Raw genomic sequence first — 26,258 nt, forward strand, 5'->3', positions numbered from 1 at the left:
ACACGTGAATAATCTCTCCAACTGCCACCAATTTGCTTCTGTCTGTCTGCTCCCTCTGCAGCCAGTGTGCTGCCTAAGACCTCAGCTCCAGCATGTTCATATACGGCAGCAAGGGGCACAGTATTAGAACCCAGATATGATAGATTGGATCCTATTTCCTCACAGCCCCATTCCCTAGCAGGCTGCTAATGCTCTGAGATTCCCGCGTTACTAAAGTTCTCTTCCTGGGATATTTGCACCAATAGAGTGTGCCGTGTGTCATAGCATAAGGTGTGAGATTGAGGCGTAAGTATGGAAGCCTCCAGGGGGTTGTGGTGCATACCCTGATACATAGGAGCAAAGCTTTTGGGGATATCATCCAAACCTGCCCTCTGTTTAGACCACTAGTGTTTGTTATTGCTGTGGGCTACCCAAGAAAAATGGCACATCATAGCATAGAGAACATCCACAGCAAAGACTTGGAGCTGTGGTAGGGGGTTGGTGTGGCCTAGTGGATAAACACTTGACAGGCAGACAGAGGAGCTGGTTCTCTCCTAGCTCCATCACACACCTGCAGTGTGACCTTGGGTGAGTCCGTCCCCTCCTCATTTTCAGTCTGTTGAGATGGCCAGCTCTTCAGGGGAAGGGACTGTGTCCTGCCGCCTGTCTGCTCAGCACCTGACGCATGCGGCCCCGGTCTCAGTGGGGCCTCGAGGAGCTAATGAAATATGAAGTAATAATAATAGCTCTCCTGTAACTCCACCAGCACTGACACACCCTTAGATGAAAGGCTGGCAAAGAGGTGAGAGGGCTTGGCTGATGCAGGTTGAATTATTTTTGGCACCCAGAGAACACTGCAGCATAAGAAAAGCTCAGATGGTCTTTTCTCCTTTGTTTCTTTTTAGGTTCATGGGTGTCTACGAAGTTTTCATGCTATGTGGGTCTTTTAAAGTGAAACAGAAGAGAGATCGAAATGGGCGAGACAGGAGCCAAGCGGTGATTAAAGAGACAAAGAGAGGGCAAAGCAAACACCAGGAGGCAGATGATTCCAAGAATTGCAAGTTAGATTTCAATACAACAATAATTCGAGGTTGGATGGAAGCTGGAGAATGAAATTATTCCAGGGTTGAAGACGCGACAGTGGAATTGTACTGAGTGAGTCTCTAGGATGTGAGCAATATCTGAGGGGTACATATGCAGTCAGTGACATCCTACGTGGGAAGGTCCTGATCCCATAAGAGAATTAACAGTCTGTGGAAGGATCAACCTCTGGACCCTTCAGTGAAATAACTAACAAAGCTCAGGAGAACATGAGCCAAGTTAGAGGAAGAGAAATAACTTGCAAAGGGATGTCAGACGTATGGATTTTTGGCAGGGAGGTTGATTAACCATTGAAAAAAACCTTCCAAGGGAAGGGGGAGGATTCTTCATCACTAAAAGTCTTCAGATCCAGACCTTTCTGGCAGAAACGCTTTAGTGAATCATAAGATATTGGGGGTAAGTACAGGATCTCCTCAGGTAAAGTCGTCCCTGATAACGTTGTTCTTATGTTCCGTTGCTGATCAATTAGGGCACATGCTCGTTTGAAGTTGTGCAATGCTCCCTTCTAACGTTTGGCAGCCGCCTGTTTTGTTCTCTGCTTGCAGGAAGAGCAGCCCCTTGCAGATAGCTGGTGGGTGGCTGGAACCAGGGTGGACCCGCAGCCCCCTTCTCAGCTCCCTCTATCAGCTCCCCACTCCCCTAAGTTCCCTGTGCAGCAGCTGTCCCTCCCCCCACTGCCATGTGCTGCTCCTGCCCTGTGCCTTGGAGCTGCTCCCAGAGACTCCTGCTTGCTGTACGGGGCAAGCGGGGGGGGGTGGGGGTGGGGGAGGCTAATGTCAGGGTGTCTCCCCATCCCCCCTGCTCCTGCACCCTGCTTACCCCATCTTCCATGGAGCAGTGGGGACACACGACGGATGGAGGGAGCTTCTAGGCAGTAGCTGTGGTCTCAGGTCTCAGCAAGCTGATTTAATTAAGAAGGCAGTGCACTTGAGCCTTGGGTCAGCTACTTAAAGGGGAAATGCCCATTTTTCTTTCACACACAGAGTGTGTCTCTGTCTGCCCTGCCTCTTTTCCTGCTGCCTTGTAGAGTGTTGTGAGAGTTAATCCTTGAGGGCTCAGTCAATTGCTAGTTCATTTAGCAGTAATGCATCCCTGGGAAATATCCCACCCTCTGACTCCTCCACCCCAACCAAGCTTCACAATCATCATCACTGTGTACCAGTATTAAATTGTTTGTTGAAAACTTATACTGCATGCATAGCTTTTTGTCTGGTGAAAAAAATTTCCCTGGAACCTAACCCCCTCATTTACATGAATTCTTATGGGGAAATTGGATTCGCTTAACATCGTGTTGCTTAAAGTTGCATTTTTCAGGAACATAACTACCGTGTTCAGTGAGGAGTTCCTTTATGCAGGGGTGACTGGGTGAAATTCTCTGTGCTGTATTGTACGGGGGTCACTCTAGATCGTGATGGTCCCTTCTCACCTTGTGCAATTTAAAGGTGAAAATGTAGATGGGGAATAGGGCAATTCAGTTTCCCGGAAATGTGAAACAGAGGTGTACACTTCTAAAGGCAATGCCTGATTGTACTTGATGCTTGCAAAAGTCTCCCCCATAATGTATAATCCATGTCTGTGCTTATGGATAGCATCAGTAACCCCCTGTGGAAGGGGGCATGAATTCTGTGGAAAACTAAAATCGATTCTCTTAAAAGAGGCGCTTTTTTGCTCGACTTCCACTGGTTTTCTAGGATGGCCAAGCCCCAATTTTATCTATTCAGTATCCATGGCAATAAAAATAAAGTGGAAGTAGGTTCGTCTGATGTAATAAGACCTCATTTCAGAACCTTGGCCTACAGTATGGTGACTTCTGCAGTGGGTCCTTCTGCTAAGGAGAATGAAACACCAGGAGGCAGATGATGCCAGGAATCATAGCTTTTATTGTAGCACATCTACATTAAAAGGCGGGATGGGAAAAGAGACCAGAGGGGGATAATTACCAACACTAAAGCGTCTACAGCACAAGTGTTACAGGATCTGTCCCAGGCACAGCTGATATCCCAGGGGCACAAAGACGGTCAGTTACTGGTTACAAGGGGGGGCATTGACCTCTGGATAGGAGAAGCAGAAGCAGTGCGCAGGGTGCGGACAGAGACTGGGAACGACGTTCCTAGAAACACGTCACACTGCAAGGGGAAAGCCAGACCAGCGGAGTAAGGAGTGAGCTACTGCGCGAGGGGCTGTAATTCATTTTCATTCCGTAGACGTCGGTGGTTCCGAGGGCACTAACAGAGCTTCTTTTCTTTGCAGCAGTGCTGCAAGGTGGGCATTTTGGAAGGCACGGAGGACATGGACAACACTTTTGAGGGCATGGGCATGGATGCACGCATGTAGTGCACTTCTTCACACAGACTTTGCAGCAGGGATCCACGCATTTTGTCACACACTTGGTCACACAGACTTTGCAGCAGGGATCCAGGCATTTGGTAGTGCACTTGGTCACACAGCAAGGAGGGGGCAGGCAGGTCTGTTTGCATTGCTGCTGGTAAGTCATCTTCCTGGGACGTGGGCAAAACTGAAAGACAAAGGAAGCTTCAAGGTTTACAAAATCAAGACAAGCAGCTTTATCTTCTCATTAGCATCATGCACCAGAACATTCAGCAGAATCAGAGGCTGGTGCACTGGGGAACACTTCTCCAGAGAGAGCATCACCATTGCAAACCACTGCACAAAGAACAAACAATAGGGAGGATGCACTGTAATCCCATTCTAAAGGTCTGCAATGGGAGTAGTGAAATAACCTCAAGATACGTAAGCAAAACACTCCTGTGACCAGTAATATATTTCTGTAGAAGAAACCAAAACATTCAGTGCAGAATTCAGGTTTAAACAGTTATCCTAAGATTAATAGCAGGGCGAGAGAAACAGAATGTGTTTAACAGTATTTGTAACCATCAATCATTTCTGCATTCAAACGTTTTTCTGCTAAAAGAGTTAAATAAACCACTCAGCGCTTCTGAATGTGCAGGTGGCACTGGTAGAGATACTCTCTAGAATATCATCATTGTTACAGTCTGTAGGACTGACTGAGCCCGACTCAACTGATCCAATGGGAGAGTTTTCAGCCGAACCTTTCAAAAGCCCCAAAAGAATGGAAGTGAATTTGTGCAAATGTTTTCTTCCCAGGTTCTTAGGCTGCACGAATGCATCTGGAGTTATATTTCCAGCACAGAGCAGCTTGACTTTTATGGGTGGTGACTCCTTGAATCTCCTTACCGCCTTCCTTTCATTGGGGGGATGTGTGCGCAGGCAAGGCCTTTAGACTCTCTTCTATTCCCCTCTAGCTCCACGGCTGGTGTAAATCAGTGGAGCTCCATTGACATCCACAGAATTTTGCAGGTTTTCCCTATTAAGGAATTTGGTAGTGAGAGGGCAGGTGCTATATCCCCTCCATATATTTTCAGTCTGAGTTACTTCCAGACACATCTTACTCCTTTGCCCTCAAGACACTGACAGCTCCCTCCTCCTAGATGCTTCTTTCCCAGTTCTCTCTTCTGAAGCACTGAGCCCCACCCTGCAATTCCCTGTCACACCTGCTAATTTAATTTCCTGAATTAAAAAGGGATCCTGAAAGCAGGGACGGAGAACATTCCGCACAAACAGAGGTTGGTGCCATGGGAAACATTTCTGTAGAGAGAGCACTGCCATTGCAAACCACTTCAGAAAGAACAATCCTTACAGGGAATGGACTGAAATCCCCTCCTGCAGCCGTGCAATGGGATTAGAGAAATAACAGCAAGATACTCACGCAAAGCACTCTTGTGAACAGCAAGGAAAGGAAAGCCAAAAATGAAGCCCAGCCGTGAAGTTAGCTCTCCATAATAAGAACAAGACTTACCAAGTCACAACAGGAGCAAACGAAGAAGCCGAGTGGATTGAGGAGCACTGGGACAGGAGCCTTTTTATATGGTTTGCATGGCCTGTTCCACGGAAATGAGGCACCCCGCAGATATGCAGATATGATTTTTCTAATCCTATCTAGCTCCAATGACACAGCCTTCATTACTCATGTCCATCACTCATGTTTGTAATTATTTAATATAATTATTTGAAGCGGACCCAGGTTACTTATTAGAGTAAATGCTGTTTGTAAGTTCTCTGCCTGATCTACATATTCTATATGAGAAAAAGCCAATTCCATTAACAACAGGATTCTTTGCATTTCCATAAATTCCTTCTTCAGACTTTCTTGCATCTTCCTCTGAGGCATCAGGTACTGGTTGGTATTGGAGACAGGACACTGGACCGGATGGATCTTTGCTCTGAGCCATTATGGGCATTTCTTCATTCCTGCCAATTACAACTTCCCTCCATGATCTACCACCCAAACTTCTATAGACACAGGGTTGACCTTGGATTTCTGGATTCCCCAGTATTTTTAGCAGGAGGACACTTTGAATCCAGCCCAACTCTGTTAGTTCTGCTAGAATAAATATTTGTCAGGTGACTCCTAATGATATGGAGTTTGGCTCTTTATTATCTGACATTCTGTCTTCACTTAGGGGTGGCTTTCATTCTAATTGTTGTATTTTCTAATGCAGATGGTAATCTGCTGTGGCAGGGTCCATCTTGATCTCTACGGAATGCCAGAGTCCCCAGTGGGGAAAGCAATCTCCTGTCCATCTCCATTACATTACAAAATTTAAATTTCTAACATGACATCAACATGAGTGTGGAATGGGAATTATGCTAAAATGTACTGGAAAAGAATCTTATGTGATCCTGTTGATACAGACGTTGACTGTTCTGAAGAATAATGTCAAGGAAAGAAAGTTTTAATTTATTTCAGTTTGGAAAGGAGAGCCAACCTATGCATGTGTCAGGAAGCTCATGTTCCCTTTTCACCTATAGTGGGACCTTTCTTTCTTTCTTTCTTTCTTTCTTTCTTTCTTTCTTTCTTTCTTTCTTTCTTTCTTTCTTTCTTTCTTTCTTTCTTTCAAGATGAGAAGCCGTGGCAGAGATTACTGAGATTGTAACATCTTTGGCACAGGAACCAAACCTAACACAACAGGTTCTAGGTCCATTATCACAATACACCACGTTGTGTGCTAGATTCTGTCACTTTGTCTCACGTTCAGCTACCCTTTCCTCTGAGGCCGTACCACAGATTTCCACGTGTGGACCCAAGTAGTGAAGTGGGACTCCAGCCTGACAAAGCTGAAGCTCTCCTCATTGGATATCTATGATCCTACTTCATGGACTTCCACCTTGAAAGCAGGTGTCCACTCGCTGCTTATGGGCTCGGCCCCTTAGGGTCCAGCAGTGAGTCCTGAAGAGCCATATTCTGAGAACAGATTAAAGTGAAAGTGACTGGAACACAAGCAGCGTGATTCCGGGAAAAAATAATTCCAGGGGAAGTGTTATCTGAAGGCAAAGCTTCTTCCCCCTGTGCTTTTAATGTTACAGCTCATCTCTCTCCATTCCATTGGAAGGGTAATAACGATTTCTGAGAAAAACAGGCCTGTTAGGAGAGTTACTTTGAGTGTGCTCAGATTCCAGACAATTAGAAATACTGAAGAGTGGTAGACAATTTTATTTATTTAATGATTTGATTTGCTGTACCTCCTAGAGGCCCCAAGTATGACAGTGAACTCATTGCTAGGTGCTGTACAAACACATCGTCCCTGCCCCAAAGATTTTAATCTAGACAGACAAAGGTTTGGAGGGGAAAGAGGCAAAGGGAGGTGAAATGACTTGCCCAAGATCACACAGGCAGTCAGTAGCAGAGGCAGGGATACAGTCCAGATCTCCTGACTCCCAGTGCAAGGCCGTATCCAGGAGATCCCACTGCCTCCTGTAAGGTATTTAATTATTGTGACTCACTAGAGGACAGATTCCTTTATTAGAAGAATCCAGAGATATTTTCCAGCCCGTCTCTTCCAGGTAGGACCTGGCTGCTGGAACCCTGAGGCCGAACTCGTGATAATAACACTCTGGAATTCCAAAGAGGAAGATACACGCGTGTCGGCAGCATCAGAGGCTGAGTCACAGGGTATTGAATCAACTTCTGCCATCTGAACCCACAGGAGACTCGCACACCCTCAGGGCCTTGCAGCAAGAGAGTCCACAGTGCCCGTTAATTGACAAAACAGGAATAGCAAAAGACACAAAAGAAAGGGTCTGCAAGATACCCTAGGATGGGCTCTTAATGACCCACAAGTGTTGGGTTTAAGGGCAAAAAGGGAACATGATCTTCCTGATACATGCATAGAAAGCTCCTCATTTTCTGATTAAAATATATTAAAACTTTCAACCCTGGAATTTTCTTCAGAATAGTCACTGCCCTATGTACACACGATAACACAGATGTCTTTCCCAGCCCATATTATCATAATTACAATTCCACACTCACGTTGATGGCCTCTTAGATATGTCAATGTTTTGCTGTAATGGAGATGGACAGGAGATGGTTCTCACCCTTGGGGGCACTGGCATCTCATACGTAAAAAGACGCACCTCCGTCACAAGAGTTTACAATCTATATTAGAATTAGGATGAAGTTTCAGTGCAAAATAGCAAGAAGGCACCACGAGGTGAAGACACCATGTCACATAACAAAGACCCAAGCTCCTTATCAGGAGACACCTGACCAAAATTCATTCTAGCAGGAGTGGGCTGCATTTGGAGTGTCCTACTGCTAAAAATACCAAGGAATCCATGAGCCCAGCATCAGCTCTGTGCCCATAGAGGCATGCGTGGTGTGGCATGGACGGGAGTTGTACATTAGCAAGAACAGAAAAATACCCAGAGTGGATCAGATCAGAGATCCATCCAGACCAATATCTTCTCTCTGCCAGTGAGCAGTACCAGCTGCCTCAGAGGAAGATGGAAAAGCCTGCGGAAGGAAGGAATGGACTCCATAAAGACCATTTTAAAGCAAAAAATGCAGTTGTTTATTGAATTGTATTTCTAATATGAATTTTGTAGGTCAGGCGTTTCCTGAAAGACGACACGTGTGTCCACTTAAAATAATTATTAAAAATAATGATGCAAACAAGTAGTTGAAGGATGTTGAATTGGAGCAAGTCAGTTTATGCAAATCAAATGTGCATACCTCTAGGATATCTTGTTTCCGGATGCCAGGCCATGGAAACCATATAAAAAGACTCGCATCACAATGCTCCTCAACCGACTCGACATCTTCGTTAGCTCCTGTTGGTGAATCGGGTAAGTCTCCTTCTGATGATTGGGAGCTAACTTCAAGGCTGGGCTTAATTTTTGGCTTTTCTCTTCTTGCTGCTCACAAGAGTGTTTTCCTGAAGTGTCTTATGGCTATTTCACTAATCCCATTGCAGGCCATGAGAAAGAGATTTCAGTCCATCCTCCCTCTTGTTTGTTCTTTCTGAAGTGGTTTGCAATGGCAATGCTCTCTCTGGAGAAGTGCATCAGCCTCTGATTCTGCTGAATGTTCTGGTGTGTGATGCTAATGAGAAGATAAAGCTGCTTGTCTTGATTTTGCAAACCTTGAAGCTTCCTTTGTCTTTCAGTTTTGCCCACGTCCCAGGAAGATGGCTTACCAGCAGCAATGCAAACAGACCTGCCTGCCCTCTCCTTGCTGTGTGACCAAGTGCACTACCAAATGCCTGGATCCCTGCTGCAAAGTCTGTGTGACCAAGTGTGTGACAAAATGCGTGGATCCCTGCTGTAAAGTCTGTGTGAAGAAGTGCACTACGTGTGTGCATCCATGCCCGTGCCCTCAAAAGTGTTGTCCATGTCCTCCGTGCCCTCAAAAGTGTTGTCCATGTCCTCCGTGCCCTCCGTGCCTTCCAAAATGCCCACCTGTGCAGGACTGCTGCAAAGTAAAGAAGCTCTGTTAGTGCCCACGGAACCACCGACGTCTATGGAATGAAAATGAAATACAGCCCCTCGTGCAGTAGCGCTCTCCTCACTCTGCTGGTCTAGCATTCCTCTTGCACGGTGACATGTAACACTTGTGGTGTAGACTCTTTAGTCTTGGTGATTTTTCCCCTCTGGTCTCTTTTCTTATCCCGTCTTTTCATGTAGATGTGCCATAATAAAAGCTACAATTCATGACGTGGTCTGCCTCCTGGTGTTTCATTCTCTTCAGTAGTCACTCAGATGCAGATTCTCCTTCCTTGGGTTTCCTTTTAAAAAGACCCTTCCCTAGGAAGTGGTCACAGGTGCCCAGAAAAAGTGATATGGACAGAGGCAGCAAGGAGGAGAAAATCAGGACAGATCCAGGCGTTAAGAACATAAAAATGGCCATACTGGGTCAGACCAATGGTCCATCTAGCCCAGTACCCTGTCTTCCGACAGTGGCCAATGCCAGGTACCCCAGAGGGAATGAATAGAACAGGGAATCATCCAGTGATCCATCCTGTGGATGCATCTCCTCTGGAATGGTGGCCGAAGCATGAAGGGACTATAGTGACCAGGATGCTCCCCAGGCCCATTATTCTGGTGTATTCACACCAAATTTTAAAAAAGCAAATGGGGCTTGAGCATTCACTATCCTCCCCTGACACCACACGCTCTCGACATATGGCTTAGACTCAAAGATCCCTAGTGTAAGGATGATGCACCATAAGGGTCATCTAGGCTAATCCCCTGCCAAGATGCAGGATTCGTTGTTAAACCATCCAAGGCAGATGGCTACCCAGCCTCCTTTTGAAAACCTCCAGTGAAGAAGCTTCTGCCACCTCCCGAGGCAACCTGTGCCATTGCCTACTCTTCGTTCCGTTAGGACGTTTTTCCTGAGATTTAACCTAAATCTGCTCTGCTGGAGTTTGAACTCATAGCCTCTTGACTTGCCCTCGGTGGCAAAACAGAACAACGTTTCTCCATCTTCTCTCCGCCAGCCTTTCAAGTAGCTGAACACCGCTATCATATCCCCCTTCATCTCCTCTTTTCCAAACTAAACATACCCAGTTCCTTCAGCCTTTGCTCCTGTGGCTTGCGTTCCAGCCCTTTGATCATCTTTGTCGCTTGCCTCTGGATCCTTTCCCATTTCTCTACATCCTTTCTATACAGCCCACAGAGCTTAGTCACTGCTCCCCGACTTCCAGACATTCCTTCTGCATCTTGCTCCTGAACCTCTGTCAATTTTTCTCACACGTGAATAATCTCTCCAACTGCCACCAATTTGCTTCTGTCTGTCTGCTCCCTCTGCACCCAGCGTGCTGCCTAAGACCTCAGCTCCAGCATGTTCAGATACGGCAGCAAGGGGCACAGTATTAGAACCCAGATATGATCGATTGGATCCTATTTCCTCACAGCCCCATTCCCTAGCAGGCTGCTAACACTCTGAAATTCCCGCGTTACTAAAGGTCTCTTCCTGGGATATTTGAGGCAGCAGAGAGTGCCGTGTGTCATAGCATAAGGTGTGAGATTGAGGCGTAAGTATGGAAGCCTCCAGGGGGTTGTGGTGCATACCCTGATACATAGGAGCAAAGCTTTTGGGGATATCATCCAAACCTGCCCTCTGTTTAGACCACTAGTGTTTGTTATTGCTATGGGCACTAAGTGGCTACCCAAGAAAAATGGCACATCATAGCATAGAGAACATCCACAGCAAAGACTTGGAGCTGTGGAAGGGGGTTGGTGTGGCCTAGTGGATAAACACTTGACAGGCAGACAGAGGAGCTGGTTCTCTCCTAGCTCCATCACACACCTGCAGTGTGACCTTGGGTGAGTCCGTCCCCTCCTCATTTTCAGTCTGTTGAGATGGCCAGCTCTTCAGGGGAAGGGACTGTATCCTGCCGCCTGTCTGCTCAGCACCTGAGCCATGCGGCCCCGGTCTCAGTGGGGCCTCGAGGAGCTAATGAAATATGAAGTAATAATAATAGCTCTCCTGTAACTCCACCAGCACTGACACACCCTTAGATGAAAGGCTGGCAAAGAGGTGGGAGGGCTTGGCTGATGCAGGTTGAATTATTTTTGGCACCCAGAGAACACTGCAGCATAAGAAAAGCTCAGATGGTCTTTTCTCCTTTGTTTCTTTTTAGGTTCATGGGTGTCTACGAAGTTTTCATGCTATGTGGGTCTTTTAAAGTGAAACAGAAGAAAGATCGAAATGGGTGAGACAGGAGCCAAGCAGTGATTAAAGAGACAAAGAGAGGGCAAAGCAAACACCAGGAGGCAGATGATTCCAAGAATTGCAAGTTAGATTTCAACACAACAATAATTCGAGGTTGGATGGAAGCTGGAGAATGAAATTATTCCAGGGTTGAAGACGCGACAGTGGAATTGTACTGCGTGAGTCTCTAGGATGTGAGCAATATCTGAGGGGCACATATGCAGTCAGTGACATCCTACGTGGGAAGGTCCTGATCCCATAAGAGAATTAACAGTCTGTGGAAGGATAAACCTCTGGACCCTTCAGTGAAATAACTAACAAAGCTCAGGAGAACATGAGCCAAGTTAGAGGAGGAGAAATAACTTTTCAAAGGGATGTCAGATGTATGGATTTTTGGCAGGGAGGTTGATTAACCATTGAAAAAGTCTTCCAAGGGAAGGGGGAGGATTCTTCATCACTAAAAGTCTTCAGATCAAGACCTTTCTGGCAGAAATGCTTTAGTGAATCATAAGATATTGGGGGTAAGTACAGGATCTCCTCAGGTAACGTCGTCCCTGATAACGTTGTTCTTATGTTCCGTTGCTGATCAATTAGGGCACATGCTCGTTTGAAGTTGTGCAATGCTCCCTTCTAACGTTTGGCAGCCGCCTGTTTTGTTCTCTGCTTGCAGGAAGAGCAGCCCCTTGCAGATAGCTGGTGGGTGGCTGGAACCAGGGTGGACCAGCAGCCCCCTTCTCAGCTCCCTCTATCAGCTCCCCACTCCCCTAAGTTCCCTGTGCAGCAGCTGTCCCTCCCCCCACTGCCATGTGCTGCTCCTGCCCTGTGCCTTGGAGCTGCTCCCAGAGACTCCTGCTTGCTGTACGGGGCAAGCGGGAGAGGGGGGGGGCTAATGTCAGGGTGTCTCCCCATCCCCCCTGCTCCTGCACCCTGCTTACCCCATCTTCCATGGAGCAGTGGGGACACACCACGGATGGAGGGAGCTTCTAGGCAGTAGCTGTGGTCTCAGGTCTCAGCAAGCTGATTTAATTAAGAAGGCAGTGCACTTAAGCCTGGGGTCAGCTACTTAAAGGGGAAATGCCCATTTTTCTTTCACACACAGAGTGTGTCTCTGTCTGCCCTTCCTCTTTTCCTGCTGCCTTGTAGAGTGTTGTGAGAGTTAACCCTTGAGGGCTCAGTCAATTGCTAGTTCATTTAGCAGTAATGCATCCCTGGGAAATATCCCACCCTCTGACTCCTCCACCCCAACCAAGCTTCACAATCATCATCACTGTGTACCAGTATTAAATTGTTTGTTGAAAACTTATACTGCATGCATAGCTTTTTGTCTGGTGAAAAAAATTTCCCTGGAACCTAACCCCCTCATTTACATGAATTCTTATGGGGAAATTGGATTCGCTTAACATCGTGTTGCTTAAAGTTGCATTTTTCAGGAACATAACTACCGTGTTCAGTGAGGAGTTCCTTTATGCAGGGGTGACTGGGTGAAATTCTCTGTGCTGTATTGTACGGGGGTCACTCTAGATCGTAATGGTCCCTTCTCACCTTGTGCAATTTAAAGGTGAAAATGTAGATGGGGAATAGAGCAATTCAGTTTCCTGGAAATGTGAAACAGAGGTGTACACTTCTAAAGGCAATGCCTGATTGTACTTGATGCTTGCAAAAGTCTCCCCCATAATCCATGTCTGTGCTTATGGATAGCATCAGTAACCCCCTGTGGAAGGGGGCATGAATTCTGTGGAAAACTAAAATCGATTCTCTTAAAAGAGGCTTTTTTTTGCTCGACTTCCACTGGTTTTCTAGGATGGCCAAGCCCCAATTTTATCTATTCAGTATCCATGGCAATAAAAATAAAGTGGAAGTAGGTTCGTCTGATGTAATAAGACCTCATTTCAGAACCTTGGCCTACAGTATGGTGACTTCTGCAGTGGGTCCTTCTGCTAAGGAGAATGAAACACCAGGAGGCAGATGATGCCAGGAATCATAGCTTTTATTGTAGCACATCTACATTAAAAGGCGGGATGGGAAAAGAGAACGGAGGAGGATAATTACCAACACTAAAGCGTCTACAGCACAAGTGTTACAGGATCTGTCCCAGGCACAGCTGATATCCCAGGGGCACAAAGACGGTCAGTTACTGGTTACAAGGGGGGGCATTGACCTCTGGATAGGAGAAGCGGAAGCAGTGCGCAGGGTGCGGACAGAGACTGGGAACGACGTTCCTGGCAACACGTCACACTGCAAGGGGAAAGCCAGACCAGCGGAGTAAGGAGAGAGCTACTGCACGAGGGGCTGTAATTCATTCTCATTCCGTAGACGTCGGTGGGTCCATGGGCACTAACAGAGCTTCTTTTCTTTGCAGCAGTGCTGCACAGGTGGGCATTTTGGAAGGCACGGAGGGCATGGAGGACACTTTTGAGGGCATGGAAGACACTTTTGAGGGCACGGAGGACATGGACAACACTTTTGAGGGCACGGGCATGGATGCACACAGGTAGTGCACTTCTTCACACAGACTTTACAGCAGGGATCCACGCATTTTGTCACACACTTGGTCACACAGACTTTGCAGCAGGGATCCAGGCATTTGGTAGTGCACTTGGTCACACAGCAAGGAGGGGGCAGGCAGGTCTGTTTGCATTGCTGCTGGTAAGTCATCTTCCTGGGACGTGGGCAAAACTGAAAGACAAAGGAAGCTTCAAGGTTTACAAAATCAAGACAAGCAGCTTTATCTTCTCATTAGCATCATGCACCAGAACATTCAGCAGAATCAGAGGCTGGTGCACTGGGGGACACTTCTCCAGAGAGAGCATCACCATTGCAAACCACTGCACAAAGAACAAACATGGGGGAGGATGCACTGTAATCCCATTCTAAAGATCTGCAATGGGAGTAGTGAAATAACCTCAAGATACGTTAGCAAAACACTCCTGTGACCAGTAATATATTTCTGTAGAAGAAACCAAAACATTCAGTGCAGAATTCAGGTTTAAACAGTTATCCTAAGATTAATAGCAGGGTTAGAGAAACAGAATGTGTTTAACAGTATTTGTAACCATCAATCATTTCTGCATTCAAACGTTTTTCTGCTAAAAGAGTTAAATAAACCACTCAGCGCTTCTGAATATGCAGGTGGCACTGGTAGAGATACTCTCTAGAATATCATCATTATCACACTCTGTAGGACTGACTGAGCCCGACTCAACTGATCCAATGGGAGAGTTTTCAGCCGAACCTTTCAAAAGCCCCAAAAGAATGGAAGTGAATTTGTGCAAATGTTTTCTTCCCAGGTCCTTAGGCTGCACGAATGCATCTGGAGTTATATTTCCAGCACAGAGCAGCTTGACTTTTATGGGTGGTGACTCCTTGAATCTCCTTACCGCCTTCCTTTCATTGGGGGGATGTGTGCGCAGGCAAGGCCTTTAGACTCTCTTCTATTCCCCTCTAGCTCCACGGCTGGTGTAAATCAGTGGAGCTCCATTGACGTCCACAAAATTTTGCAGGTTTTCGCTATTAAGGAATTTGGTAGTGAAAGGGCAGGTGCTATATCCCCTCCATATATTTTCAGTCTGAGTTACTTCCAGACACATCTTACTCCTTTGCCCTCAAGACTCTGACAGCTCCCTCCTCCTAGATGCTTCTTTCCCAGTTCTCTCTTCTGAAGCACTGAGCCCCACCCTGCAATTCCCTGTCACACCTGCTAATTTAATTTCCTGAATTAAAAAGGGATCCTGAAAGCAGGGACGGAGAACATTCGGCACAAACAGAGGTTGGTGCCGTGGGAAACATTTCTGTCGAGAGAGCACTGCCATTGCAAACCACGTCAGAAAGAACAATCCTTACAGGGAATGGACTGAAATCCCCTCCTGCAGCCGTGCAATGGGATTAGAGAAATAACAGCAAGATACTCACGCAAAGCACTCTTGTGAACAGCAAGGAAAGGAAAGCCAAAAATGAAGCCCAGCCGTGAAGTTAGCTCTCCATAATAAGAACAAGACTTACCAAGTCACCAACAGGAGCAAACGAAGAAGCCGAGTGGATTGAGGAGCACTGGGACAGGAGCCTTTTTATATGGTTTGCATGGCCTGCTCCAAGGAAATGAGGCACCCCACAGATATGCAGATATGATTCTTACAATCCTATCTAGCTCCAATGACACAGCCTTCAATTGCTTGTTTGCATCACTATTGTTCATAATTATTTTAAGCGGACGCAGTTTATTTATTAGAGTAAATGTTGTTTGTAAGTTCTGTGCCTGGTCCACATACTTTATATTAGAAAAAGCCAATTCAATTACCACCAGGATTCCATAAGTTCCTTCTTCAGACTGTTTTGCATCTTCCTCTGAGGCATCAGGTACTGGTTGCTATTGGAGACAGGACACTGGACCGGATGGATCTTTGCTCTGAGCCATTATGGGCATTTCTTCATTCCTGCTAATGTTCAACTTCCCTCCATGATCTATCCCCCCATGCTTTACAGACACAGAGTTGACCTTGGAGTTATGGATTCGCTGGAATTTTTAGCAGGAGGACACTTAAAATCCAGTCCACTCTGTTAATTCTGCTAGAATAAATATTTGTCAGGTGACTCTTGATGATAAGGAGTTTGGCTTTTTATTATCTGACATTGTGTCTTCACTTAGGGGTGACTCCTTGCCATTTTGCACTGAAATTTCATTCTAATTCTAGTATTTTCTAATGCAGATGGTAGGCTGCTGTGGCACGGTCCATCTTGATATATACGGGATGCCAGCGCCCCCCTGTGGGGAAAGCAATCTCCTGTCTGTCTCCATTACGTTACAAAATTTCAATATCTAACATGCCCATCAACATGAGTGTGGAATGGGAATTATGCTAATATGGACTGGAAAAAACCTGTTTGTGATCCTGTTGCCACAGACGTGGCCTGTTCTGAAGAATAATGTCAAGGAATGAAAATTTTAATTTATTTCAGTTAGGAAGCGGGAACCAATCTATGCATGTGTCTGGAAGCTCATGTTCCTTTTTCACCTATAGTGGGGTCTTTCTTTCTTTCTTTCTTTCTTTCTTTCTTTCTTTCTTTCTTTCTTTCTTTCTTTCTTTCTTTCTAGATTAGAAGCCCTGGCAGAGATTTACTGAGATTGTAACATCTTTGGGACAGGAACGAAACCTAACACAGCAGGGTCTAGGTCCTCTTCCACAATGCACCCCATTGTGCGCTGGGTTCTGCCACCTTTCCCCATGTTGAGCTTCACTTTTCTTGGAGGCTGTACCACTGATTTCCATGCGTGTACCCATAGAGTGCTCCAGCCTGAGAAAGCCAAAGCTCTCCTCCTTGGATTTCTATGACCCTACTTCCTGGACATCCACTTCCTGCTTATGGGTTCAGCCCCTTAAGGTCTAGCAGTGAGTCCTGAAGAGCCAAATTCGCAGAAAAGATTAAAGCGGAAGTGACTGTAACAGAAGCAGAGTGACTCCAGGAAAAGTTATTTCAAGGGGAAGTGTTATCTGAAGGCAAAGCTTCTTCCCCCTGTGCTTTTCATGTTACAGCTCCTCTCTCTCCATTTCCTTGGAAGGGTAATAATGATTTCTAAGAAAAACAGACCTGTTAGGAGTGTTACGGTGAATGTGCTCAGATGCCAGACAATTAGAAATACCTAAGAGTGGTAGACTATATTTTTTTATTTAATAATTTGTATTACTGCAGTTTCAAGAGGCCCCAACCGTGACAGGAAACCCATTGTGATAGATGCTGTACAATCACAAAGTCCCTGCCCCAAAGATTTTAATCTAGACAGGCAAAGGTTTGGAGGAGAAAGAGGCATAGGGAGGTGAAATGACTTGCCCAAGATCACACAGATGGTCAGTGGCAGAGGCAGGGACATAGTCCAGTTCTCCTGACTCTCAGTGCAAGGCCGTATCCAGGAGCTCTCTCTGCCTCCTGTAAGGTATTTAATTATTGTGACTCACTAGGGGACAGATTCCTTTATTAGAAGAATCGAGAGGTAATTTCCTAACTTGTCTCTTCTAGGTAGAACCTGGCTCCTGGAACCCTGAGGCCCAGCTGGTGAGAATAACACACTGGAATTCCAAAGAGGAAGATACACCCAAGCCGGCAGCTTCAGAGGCTGAGTCACGGGGTCTTGAATCCAGCTGGTGCCATCTGAACCCACAGGCGGATCACACACCACAGGGCCTTGCAGCATGTGAGTCCACAGTGCCCATTAACTGACTAAGCGGGAATAACAAGTGACGCAAAAGGAAGGGTCTGAAAGACACCCTGGGATGGGCTCTCAGTGACCCACAAGTGCTCAGGATTTTGGTTTTCGGTGTCATCACAGTGATGGCACCTGCAGCAGCACAGCACCCCCTAGTGCCAGTCTTGTACTGAATTAGAGAAGCATCTCCCATCCTATCCTATTCCTTCTGGTTATGGGCTTCGGTCAAAGCCTCCCTGCTATTGACAAGGGTTGACTTTCAATGGCAGGCTCTCTGCTCGACCCATCTGACCCTCCCCAGGCCCAATGTTCCGTTGTATTCACATCAAACCGTAAAAAGTAAATGGGCCTTGAGAATTAGCTCTCCTCCCCTGACACTACGCACTCTAAATCGTCTTTGTAACTACCCCATGACTTCCGAGGCCATGTCCCCAGCCTGCTCCTTAACCCCCTGTGCCTCCATCCCTGTGAATTTTCCTTCCACTTTGATACCCACCCTGTCCAAACCCACCTACTTCTGTCTCCCTGTTCCCTCTCCATACAGCATGCGCAGACACTGCGGCCATGGACAGAGACAGACTAGATCCTAGTTTTTCAGAGCCCTAATTCCTCACAGCCCTGCCCTCCCTAGCAGGCTCCTAAGCACCAGGAGACCCGTTTTGCTCAAGGCCTCTTCCGGGTGCCGGGTGCCAGAGCACAAGAGGTGTGACTCTGAGGGGGTAAGTTCCTCAAGTGGAAGCCAGCTCCACCGTTGGGGTACAGACATTGATACACAGGGCCAAAGCTTTTCGAGTGTTTCTTAGGTGGTTGGTGTGGCTTAGCGGACACTTGACTGGAAGTCTGTTCCCAGCTCTGTCACCGGCCTACTGGGTGACCGCGGGTGAGTTATTTCCCCTGTGGTCCTTGGTCTATTTAGATTGCCAGCTCTTCAGAGCAGGACGGTGTCTTGTTGAGGGGCTGCTTAGCCCCTTACAGAATGAGGCCCGGCTCTCTTAAAAAGACAGAGAAGATCAAGGAAACACTAAGAGGCAGATGAGGCTAGGAACACAGCCACAATTAAATGTTGGGATGGGAGCTGGGGAAACAAATTATCCCACCACTGACTATGCCTCAGTTGAATTGTACAGAGTGTGAGCAATATCCCCGAGGATCAGAGCCAGTCAGTTACATATTACATGGGAAGACTCTGATCCCTACACTTAGTAAGAGAATTAACATAAAACTCGGCGGTTTCAGAGAAATCACTACCAAAGGCAAAGCTGGGAGAACATGAGCTAAGCAGGAGGAGAAGTAAATTGCACAGCAACATGGGATTTGCTTTTCATGCCGTGACTGTTGATGGTTCTGTGGCTGCAAAGAATGCTTTCCTTTCTTACATGGCTAAGCTCTAAAAAGGTATCTCGACCTTCACAGCAGCAGTATAAGAGAAGGATATCCTGGATATTTCCATCTTCTTTTCAGGATAAATTTAGACACAAGTGGTTGTCGAACTCTCTGACAAATCCCAGCATTTGTTATAAAATCATTCCATTTAATACCTTGTATTTCCTAAGGCATTTGCTTTCAAAGGCATTTAGGTGTCTGTCTGAAGCTCTGGTGGATTTCACACCCATACGTTAAGACGGATATAACATTTGACCTGAAGATTCATGTGTTGGGCTTTAAGTTATAGATTTTTCATGGCCAAATCCCCATTAAGCTGGTGAAGGCAGCTGCCACCTTGCCAATTTGTGATGCTATTTAGTCTTCCAGGACACTGGACAGAGCTGGGACAATCAGGTGTGGTCCAGCAAGATCCTTCTGTGACTGGACGACATGCTCAGTTTTGCTGAGGGTAAAAATCAGCTACTAGAGACACATGCTAAGGAGCAAATTCATCACTTGCATAATTCTATTGCCCTTCACGATTCTGAGAAACTGGGCAAGGGAAACGAAAGCCCATGGCTATTCCTTATCCTGAAAGGATTTCTTAAAAATCCTGTGTTTTGGTGGTGATTGATGGATAAAGTGATGTCACCTAGACAGAGCTAAGATAAAGATATCACCATGAAAATGAAATCTACTATCATTAAAAATATATTAAAATTCTATGATAAATACTTCTTTTAACTTGGAATAAAATAACGTCCTTCTAAAGAGGGAAAAGAGTCCAGAGACAATGTTCTGTGTTTGTTTTCCTGAGATTCACATGGTATATCTGTGCCACCCAGCATAATAGCAACAAATTCTAGCATTGTGTTCTAGTCTATTGTATTCTAGTCTATTGTATTCTAGTCTATTGTTTATAGTTTCTGTTAAATGCCTTAACATCTGACGCATTCCAGTAGTGCCTTAAGGCAATATGATTCACCTCTCTCACATGGTTTATTCATTCGGTCATCCACTTGCGAGGGAATCACCTGTGGTTCGTTCCTTCTCTCATCCTCTTCCAGGGGCAGTTGCGTAGGAAGTGCAGAGTTTTGGTAGGAGTTTGTTTATGGGGATTGCTCTGAAACGTGCACCCCACTGTGTGTCTGTGTTAGAGAAGGGAGGTCAAACAATTCCGTGTCAGCCACTTGTCGCGTTTGGTTTCTGGTGGTCCTTCGTTCGTGAGCGAGTTCATTCCAGACTCAGACCCGGTCCCTGTGAATGTTCCGTCCCCTGACCAGACGAGCTTTACTCCCTTTCCAACAGTTGAAGCCCTTTTGTCTCTAAGATTAATTGAGCTATCGGTGCAATGTACTTAATTATCTTAAAATGAGCTGGAAAAGTCACACAGTTCGGTGAGATGGTGACATCCTTTACCAAACAGAGTAATTAATTCTTTTCCTCAAGTGCCCAAAGAACAGGAAGCACGGTGGGATTCTTTCGGGAGTGCTGGCCTTTGTACCTCGGAAGGCAAGAAGACCAGGTGAACAAGAAGACCAGGTGGTGAAAGTTTTCCCATGTAAATGTTAGGAGGTTTTGAATATGTAGAGCAAAGTTGGTCCCGGTCCCGGTCCTACAGACTGAATTTGGAAGTGAAAGCGCTGAATCAAAGATTATTAGAAAAGGCTAAAGAGAAATTGATCACACTGTGTTTCACTCTCTGCCTTTTGTCTTACGGATCAAATCCACATGACTGCTAGACAAATAGAGAGTTTTTGAGGTAACCTGGCAGGTTCTCTCTGAATCCCAGTGTCACACATTGTCTTAACTACCCATGGAGAGGCAGCCCTCACTGGTTCCCAGCTTTTGAGTGTTTGACTTTCGATGCATAAGATTCCCTTATTCTAGCCACAGCTTCTTTCCTTGCTGGAACAAGCCCAATCACTTATGCTTGAAGTGGAGCACAGGTTTGGGAAGATGCCCAATTTTGAATGAAAGCTTCCGAGTTGTGGCGAATCTACGCTGTCCTTTGGGAAGCTGTTCAAGTGCTTAACGACTCTTTGTAGCTCAGAATTTTGCATCTTATTCCCACTTGGACTTTTTAAAACTTCAACTCCCAGCCACTGGCTCTTGTACTGTCCTTGTGTGACACATTAAAGAGCTCTCTAGTGTACATAGAGGGAAGTGATGACAAAAATGTCCTCGATATTGGTATTTCACTTCCATGGCCAACTAGTGTTCGGTGCTAGGCAGGCCTCTGCTCAGCTATTTCAGCGCAGCCAGCCTTCTATGCAATGGAAGTTACACCGACCTAAGCGCTGGTGTGAACAGTGCTACGTCGGCAGGAGAGCGTCTCACACCCACATAGCTCCCCTGCTCATGGGAGTTGGAGTAATTAAGTCAACGGAGCTAAAGTGGAGCAGTGGCAAGCTCTGTCACGTAGCCATAACATATCCAGGTAGTAGGGTGTACATGTAAAAAAAATCCCCCGATACAAACTCCAACCAAACCAAAACTGCACTTCCCACAATTCCGCTGTGATGAGGATGAGAGAAAGAAGAAACTAAGCCGGGGATGATGAAAGAGTGGATAAACCACCTGTGCAAGAACTTAGTCAGTTGCTTAAGAAACTACTGGAAGGTGTCAGATGATGAGGATGATACAAGAACGTAGAAACAATAAAACAAACTTAGGGTGTTCTCTGTGGAGTTCAGTCTTTTCTCACTTTTGGAGCAAGGGGTTCTATTCCAAGGGAAACAACGTATGAATCACACACATTGAATAACTTTCTACAAGGAGAGATTTTATTTCCATAATGAGATTTTTTTATTTTAGTGACTACATCACTTTACCCACCAAACAGCGCTAACACACAGGGGGATTTTTAAGAAAGCCCTTCAGAATGAGGTGTAGTCATGGGCTTTTGTATCCCTTCCCCAATTTCACAGGGTCATGGAGGTCGATGGATTTGTGCAAGAGATTAATTTGGGCCATAATGTGTTTCCATGGTGGCTGATCTGAACCCTCCACAAAACTGACCATCGCATCCAGTCATGGAAATGTCCCCATCGTACGGCACCAGCTGTCTCCCTCTCTATCCCTGGAAGAGATATTTAGCAACAGGGGTCTCAGTGCTTAGGAGCCTGCTGTGAGGGATTAGGGCTCTGAGGAAATAGGACCTAGACTGTCAGAGCTGGGTTCTTAGTCTCTGCCCATGGCCGCAGTGTCTGCGCATGCTGTTTGGAGAGGGAGCAGGGAGACAGATGTAGGTGGGTTTGGACAGGGGTGGACACCAAAGTGGGAGGAAAATTCTCAGGGCGGCAAAGGCTGTGGTGGAGCAGGCTGGGGACATGGCGCCCGAAGTTACAGAGGAGTTACCCAGACCGATGCAGAGAGCATGTTGCAGGACAGTAGCTAACGTTCACGGCCCATTTGCTTTTTTATGATTTGATGTGAACACACCGGTCCTGGGGAGAGTCAGATGGGTCTAGCAGAGAGCCTGCCATTGAAGGGGAACCCTTACCAACACCAGAGGGGCTTTGACCTAAGCCTCAACCAGGAGAGGTGTGCTGGGTGATGCGTCTCTGACTCGATACTGAACCAACGCCCTGGTGCAGCACTAGGGGGTGCTGTGGTGCTGGGGTGCCGTCTTTGTGTGGACATTTAAAATGAAAATCCCCAAACAATCGTAGGCATTAAGAGCCCATCCAAGGAGGACTTTCAGCCCCTTCCTTTTGTGTCACTTGTTATTCCCGCTGAATCAGTTAATGGGCACTGTGGACTCTCATGCTGCAAGGCCCTGAGCGGGTATGATCCTCCTGTGAGGCGGTGACTCAGCCACTGAATGTGTCAACGTGGGTGTAACTTCCTCTTTGGAATTCCAGTGTGTCGGTTCTTACCAGCCGGGCCTCCGGATCCCGGGAGATGGACTTGGGAAATTACCTGTCGGGATTGTTCTGATACAGGAGACTTTCCCCTAGTGAGTCACAATAGTTAAATACCTTGTATAAGGAAGCGTGATATTGAGGATATAAGTCATTGTATTGCGAGTGAGGAGAAATGTGTTTTATTCCTGACTTTGCCACTGACCTACTGTGTGACTATGGGCAAGTCACTTTACCTCGTGCTGTACAAGCACATAAAAACTATGGTTTCTGTCCCAGTGAGCTTACAAACTATTTTAATCTCTGCAATAGCCTCTCCTTAAGAAAGAAAGAAAGAAAGAAAGAAAGAAAGAAAGAAAGAAAGAAAGAAAGAAAGAAAGAAAAAGCAGCTTCCTGACACATACCTGGCTAGGTTCTCATTTCTTGATTTAAATAAATTAAAACTTTCCAACTTGTGTCATTCATATTCAGAACACTTCACTGTCCTGTGTAAACAGGATAACACCAGGTGGTTCGTGCCATGTTTTCAGTCATTACAGTGCTGAACTAATGATTGAATTAGTCAATTTGATAAAAATTGTTGCCAGAACACATAATCTCATGACTTTTCCTGTCAATATTGTTGGGATTCCCCCAAGACCTATTCCATTTGCTTCCCCAAGAGTTCAGTTCGATTCCAGTTTTGTCACTCAGCTTCCTTTGTTTTGCATACAGCAAAGGTACACTGAGTTGGTCCTACTCAAGCCTAGGGCACAGGTGTGAGGCATTCCACACAGCTAATGTTACACAGCAAACCTCTTGCTTTATACGTATTTATACGTTCCATTGCATTTACTGTTCATTGCATCACACTTCTGGGGATTACTATGGTCCCTTTGTAGGAGCCAGTCCCTGTAAAGCATGCTCTGTCCACGCTCGCCTTACTCCTTACATCAACTTATGTTCCAGGTTTATCTTATCCATTGTTATCGTGTCCATTGTCGGTGGTTCTTGTGGTGTTCCCCTTACCTCAGCTAGGACAGACATTCTGCTGATCCATTTACCTCCCTAATTCTGCCTTCCCAGAAATGAGGCCTCACCCATGACCAATTACTCATGTCAAACCGGACCTACACATTTTAGGATAATTGCAATTCCTGGCATCTTAGGTATGTAAAAGACGTTAATATAATGGGAATGGATAGGAGACTGCTATCAATTTAGGGGGCACCAGCACCCCATATGTATAAAGAGGGACCCCCACTACAAAGAGTTTACAATCTATATTAGATTAGCATATACTAGGATTAGACTGAAGTTGCAGCGCAAAATGGCAAGAAGCCACCACTAGGTGAAGAGACAATGTCAGATAATATAGACCCAAACTTCCCATCATTGGGAGTTACTTGACAAATCTTTATTTTAGCAGGACTAACAGCATGGAGAGTGTCCTATTGGGGCATCCAGGATCCCAGTGTCAGCTCTGTGCCTATGCCATGGAGGGGATTTGTACATTAGCAGGAACAGAGCAATACACATAGTGGGTCACCCCAAAGATCCATCTAGTTCAATAACCTGGCTCTGACAATGACTAGTATCAGATGCCTCAGAGGAAGAAACAAGCAAGCATGCAGAAGGAATGTATAGAGATCCATAAGAATTCATTTATTGAAGCAAAGAATCCCAGTTCTTTATTGAATGATTTTTTTCCAATTTGAATTACGTAGATCAGGTGTTACAAGTTACACACAGCATTTCCTCAGATAATGTCATGTGTCTTCTTAAAACAATTATAATTATTAAAGTAATTATTAAAAATGGTGATGCAACCAAGCAATTGAAGACTCTGTACTTGGAGGAAGTTTGGATTGCAAAAAACCTCAACCCCATAGCTCTGAGGTGTCTCATTTCTGGACACCAGGCCACAGAAACCATATAAAAAGGCTCACACCTCAATGCTCCTCAATCCACTCAGCTTCTTCGCTTGCTCCCGTCGGTGAATTGGGTAAGTCTCCCTCTGATTATTGGGAGCTAACTTTATGGCTGGGATTTCATTTTTTGCTTTCTTCTTCTGAAATATATTACTGCTCACAAGAGGGCTTTGCTTAAGTATCTTGATTTTAATTCACTAATCCCATTGAAGGGCTTCACGATGGGATTTCAGTCCATCCTCCTTGGTGCTTGTTCTTTCTGCAGTGGTTTGCAATGGGGATGCTCTCTCTGGAGAAGTGTCCCTAGTGCACCAGCCTCTGATTCTGCTGAATAGTCTGGTGTGTGACACTAATAAGAAAATACAGTTGCTTGTCTTGATTTTGAAAACCCTGAAAGCTCCTTTTTCTTTCAGTTTTGCTCACATCCCAGGAAGATGGCTTACCAGCAGCAATGCAAACAGCCCTGCCTGCCTCCTCCATGCTGTGTGAAGCAGTGCAAGACTAAATGCGTGGATCCGTGCCCTCCATGCCCTCCTAAGTGCGTGGATGTGTGCCCTCCTAAGTGTGTGGATGTGTGCCCTCCTAAGTGTGTGGATCAGTGCCCTCCTAAGTGCGTGGATGTGTGCCCTCCTAAGTGTGTGGATCAATGCCCTCCTAAGTGCGTGGATCAGTGCCCTCCTAAGTGCGTGGATGTGTGCCCTCCTAAGTGCGTGGATCAGTGCCCTCCTAAGTGCGTGGATGTGTGCCCTCCTAAGTGCGTGGATGTGTGCCCTCCTAAGTGCGTGGATCAGTGCCCTCCTAAGTGCGTGGATGTGTGCCCTCCTAAGTGCGTGGATGTGTGCCCTCCGTGCCCACCTCTGCAGCAGTGCTGCCAAGAAAAGAAGTTCTGTTAGTGCCCATGGAACCACCGACGTCCAGGGAATGAAAATGAATTACAGCCCCTCGTGCAGTAGCTCTCTCTCCTCACTCCGCTTGTTTGGCATTCTCCCTGCAATGAGATGTGTTTCTTGGAATGTTTCCAGTCTCTGTCTTTACTTTGTAAACTCCTTCTGTTCTCAGTATCAAGGCCTTCCCTTGGAATGTGTAACTGACCGGCTTTGTACCCCTGGGATATTGCATGGCCGGGAGAGGGATGCTGTATCGCTTGTACTGTAGACTGGTTGTTGTTGGAAAATTTCCCCAGCTGGTCTCTTTTCCCCTCCCGTCTTGTAACGTAGATGTGCAGCAATAAAAGCTACGATTCACAGCATTGCCTGCCTCCTGGTGTTTCATTCCCTTTAGCAGTCACTAGCTCTCAGACCCAGATTCTCCTTCCTTTTATTTCCTTTTTAAAAGACCCTTCCCGTAGAGAGTAGTCACTGGTGCCTAGAAGAAATGCCGGAGGTGCAGAGGCAGCAGGGAACACATGAGGCAGGCCAAACAGCAGCCTGTGTTCCCTGCTCAGCCGCATCCCCTCTCCGCTGCCTGCTGTGTATGTGCTAGAGGGCCAGAATGCCCGGGGTGTCAGCCAGGCGTGGGCAGGTGGGGCCAGCCAGCCCCTCGATGTCAGAGGGGTCCTGCATGCAGCAGTAGATCAGGCACACGACTCTAGTGTCCTAATTCCAAGTTCACCAGAAATGATCATTACTAAAACCTGACTCATGATTTTTGAACTCTTCCAATTGGCTGTCGTAAGAAACAGGAGTGTAGCCACACTGGGTCAGGCCAATGGTCCCTCTATCCTAGTATCCTGTCTTCCCACAGTGACCAGGGCCAGATGCTTCAGGGGGAGTGAACAGATCAGGACAATTATCACGTGAACCATC

The 26,258-nt window shown here is 46.2% G+C and overlaps 1 protein-coding gene across 1 annotated transcript; it reads left to right on the forward strand.

Moving 5' to 3' along the window:
- Positions 1-24,887: 24,887 nt before the first annotated feature.
- LOC123351502 (small proline-rich protein 2H-like) lies at positions 24,888-25,346 on the forward strand. Its single transcript, XM_044990887.1, has one exon. The coding sequence runs from the start codon at positions 24,888-24,890 to the stop codon at positions 25,344-25,346; it is 459 nt and encodes a 152-aa protein (XP_044846822.1).
- Positions 25,347-26,258: the final 912 nt, after the last annotated feature.

Source organism: Mauremys mutica, chromosome 17 (genome assembly GCF_020497125.1).
Source record: "Mauremys mutica isolate MM-2020 ecotype Southern chromosome 17, ASM2049712v1, whole genome shotgun sequence".
Taxonomy (NCBI): domain Eukaryota; kingdom Metazoa; phylum Chordata; order Testudines; family Geoemydidae; genus Mauremys; species Mauremys mutica.

Coding starts and splice junctions, on each gene's coding strand:
- LOC123351502 (XM_044990887.1), top strand. CDS start 24,888: ATGGCTTACCAGCAGCAATGCAAACAGCCCTGCCTGCCTCCTCCATGC.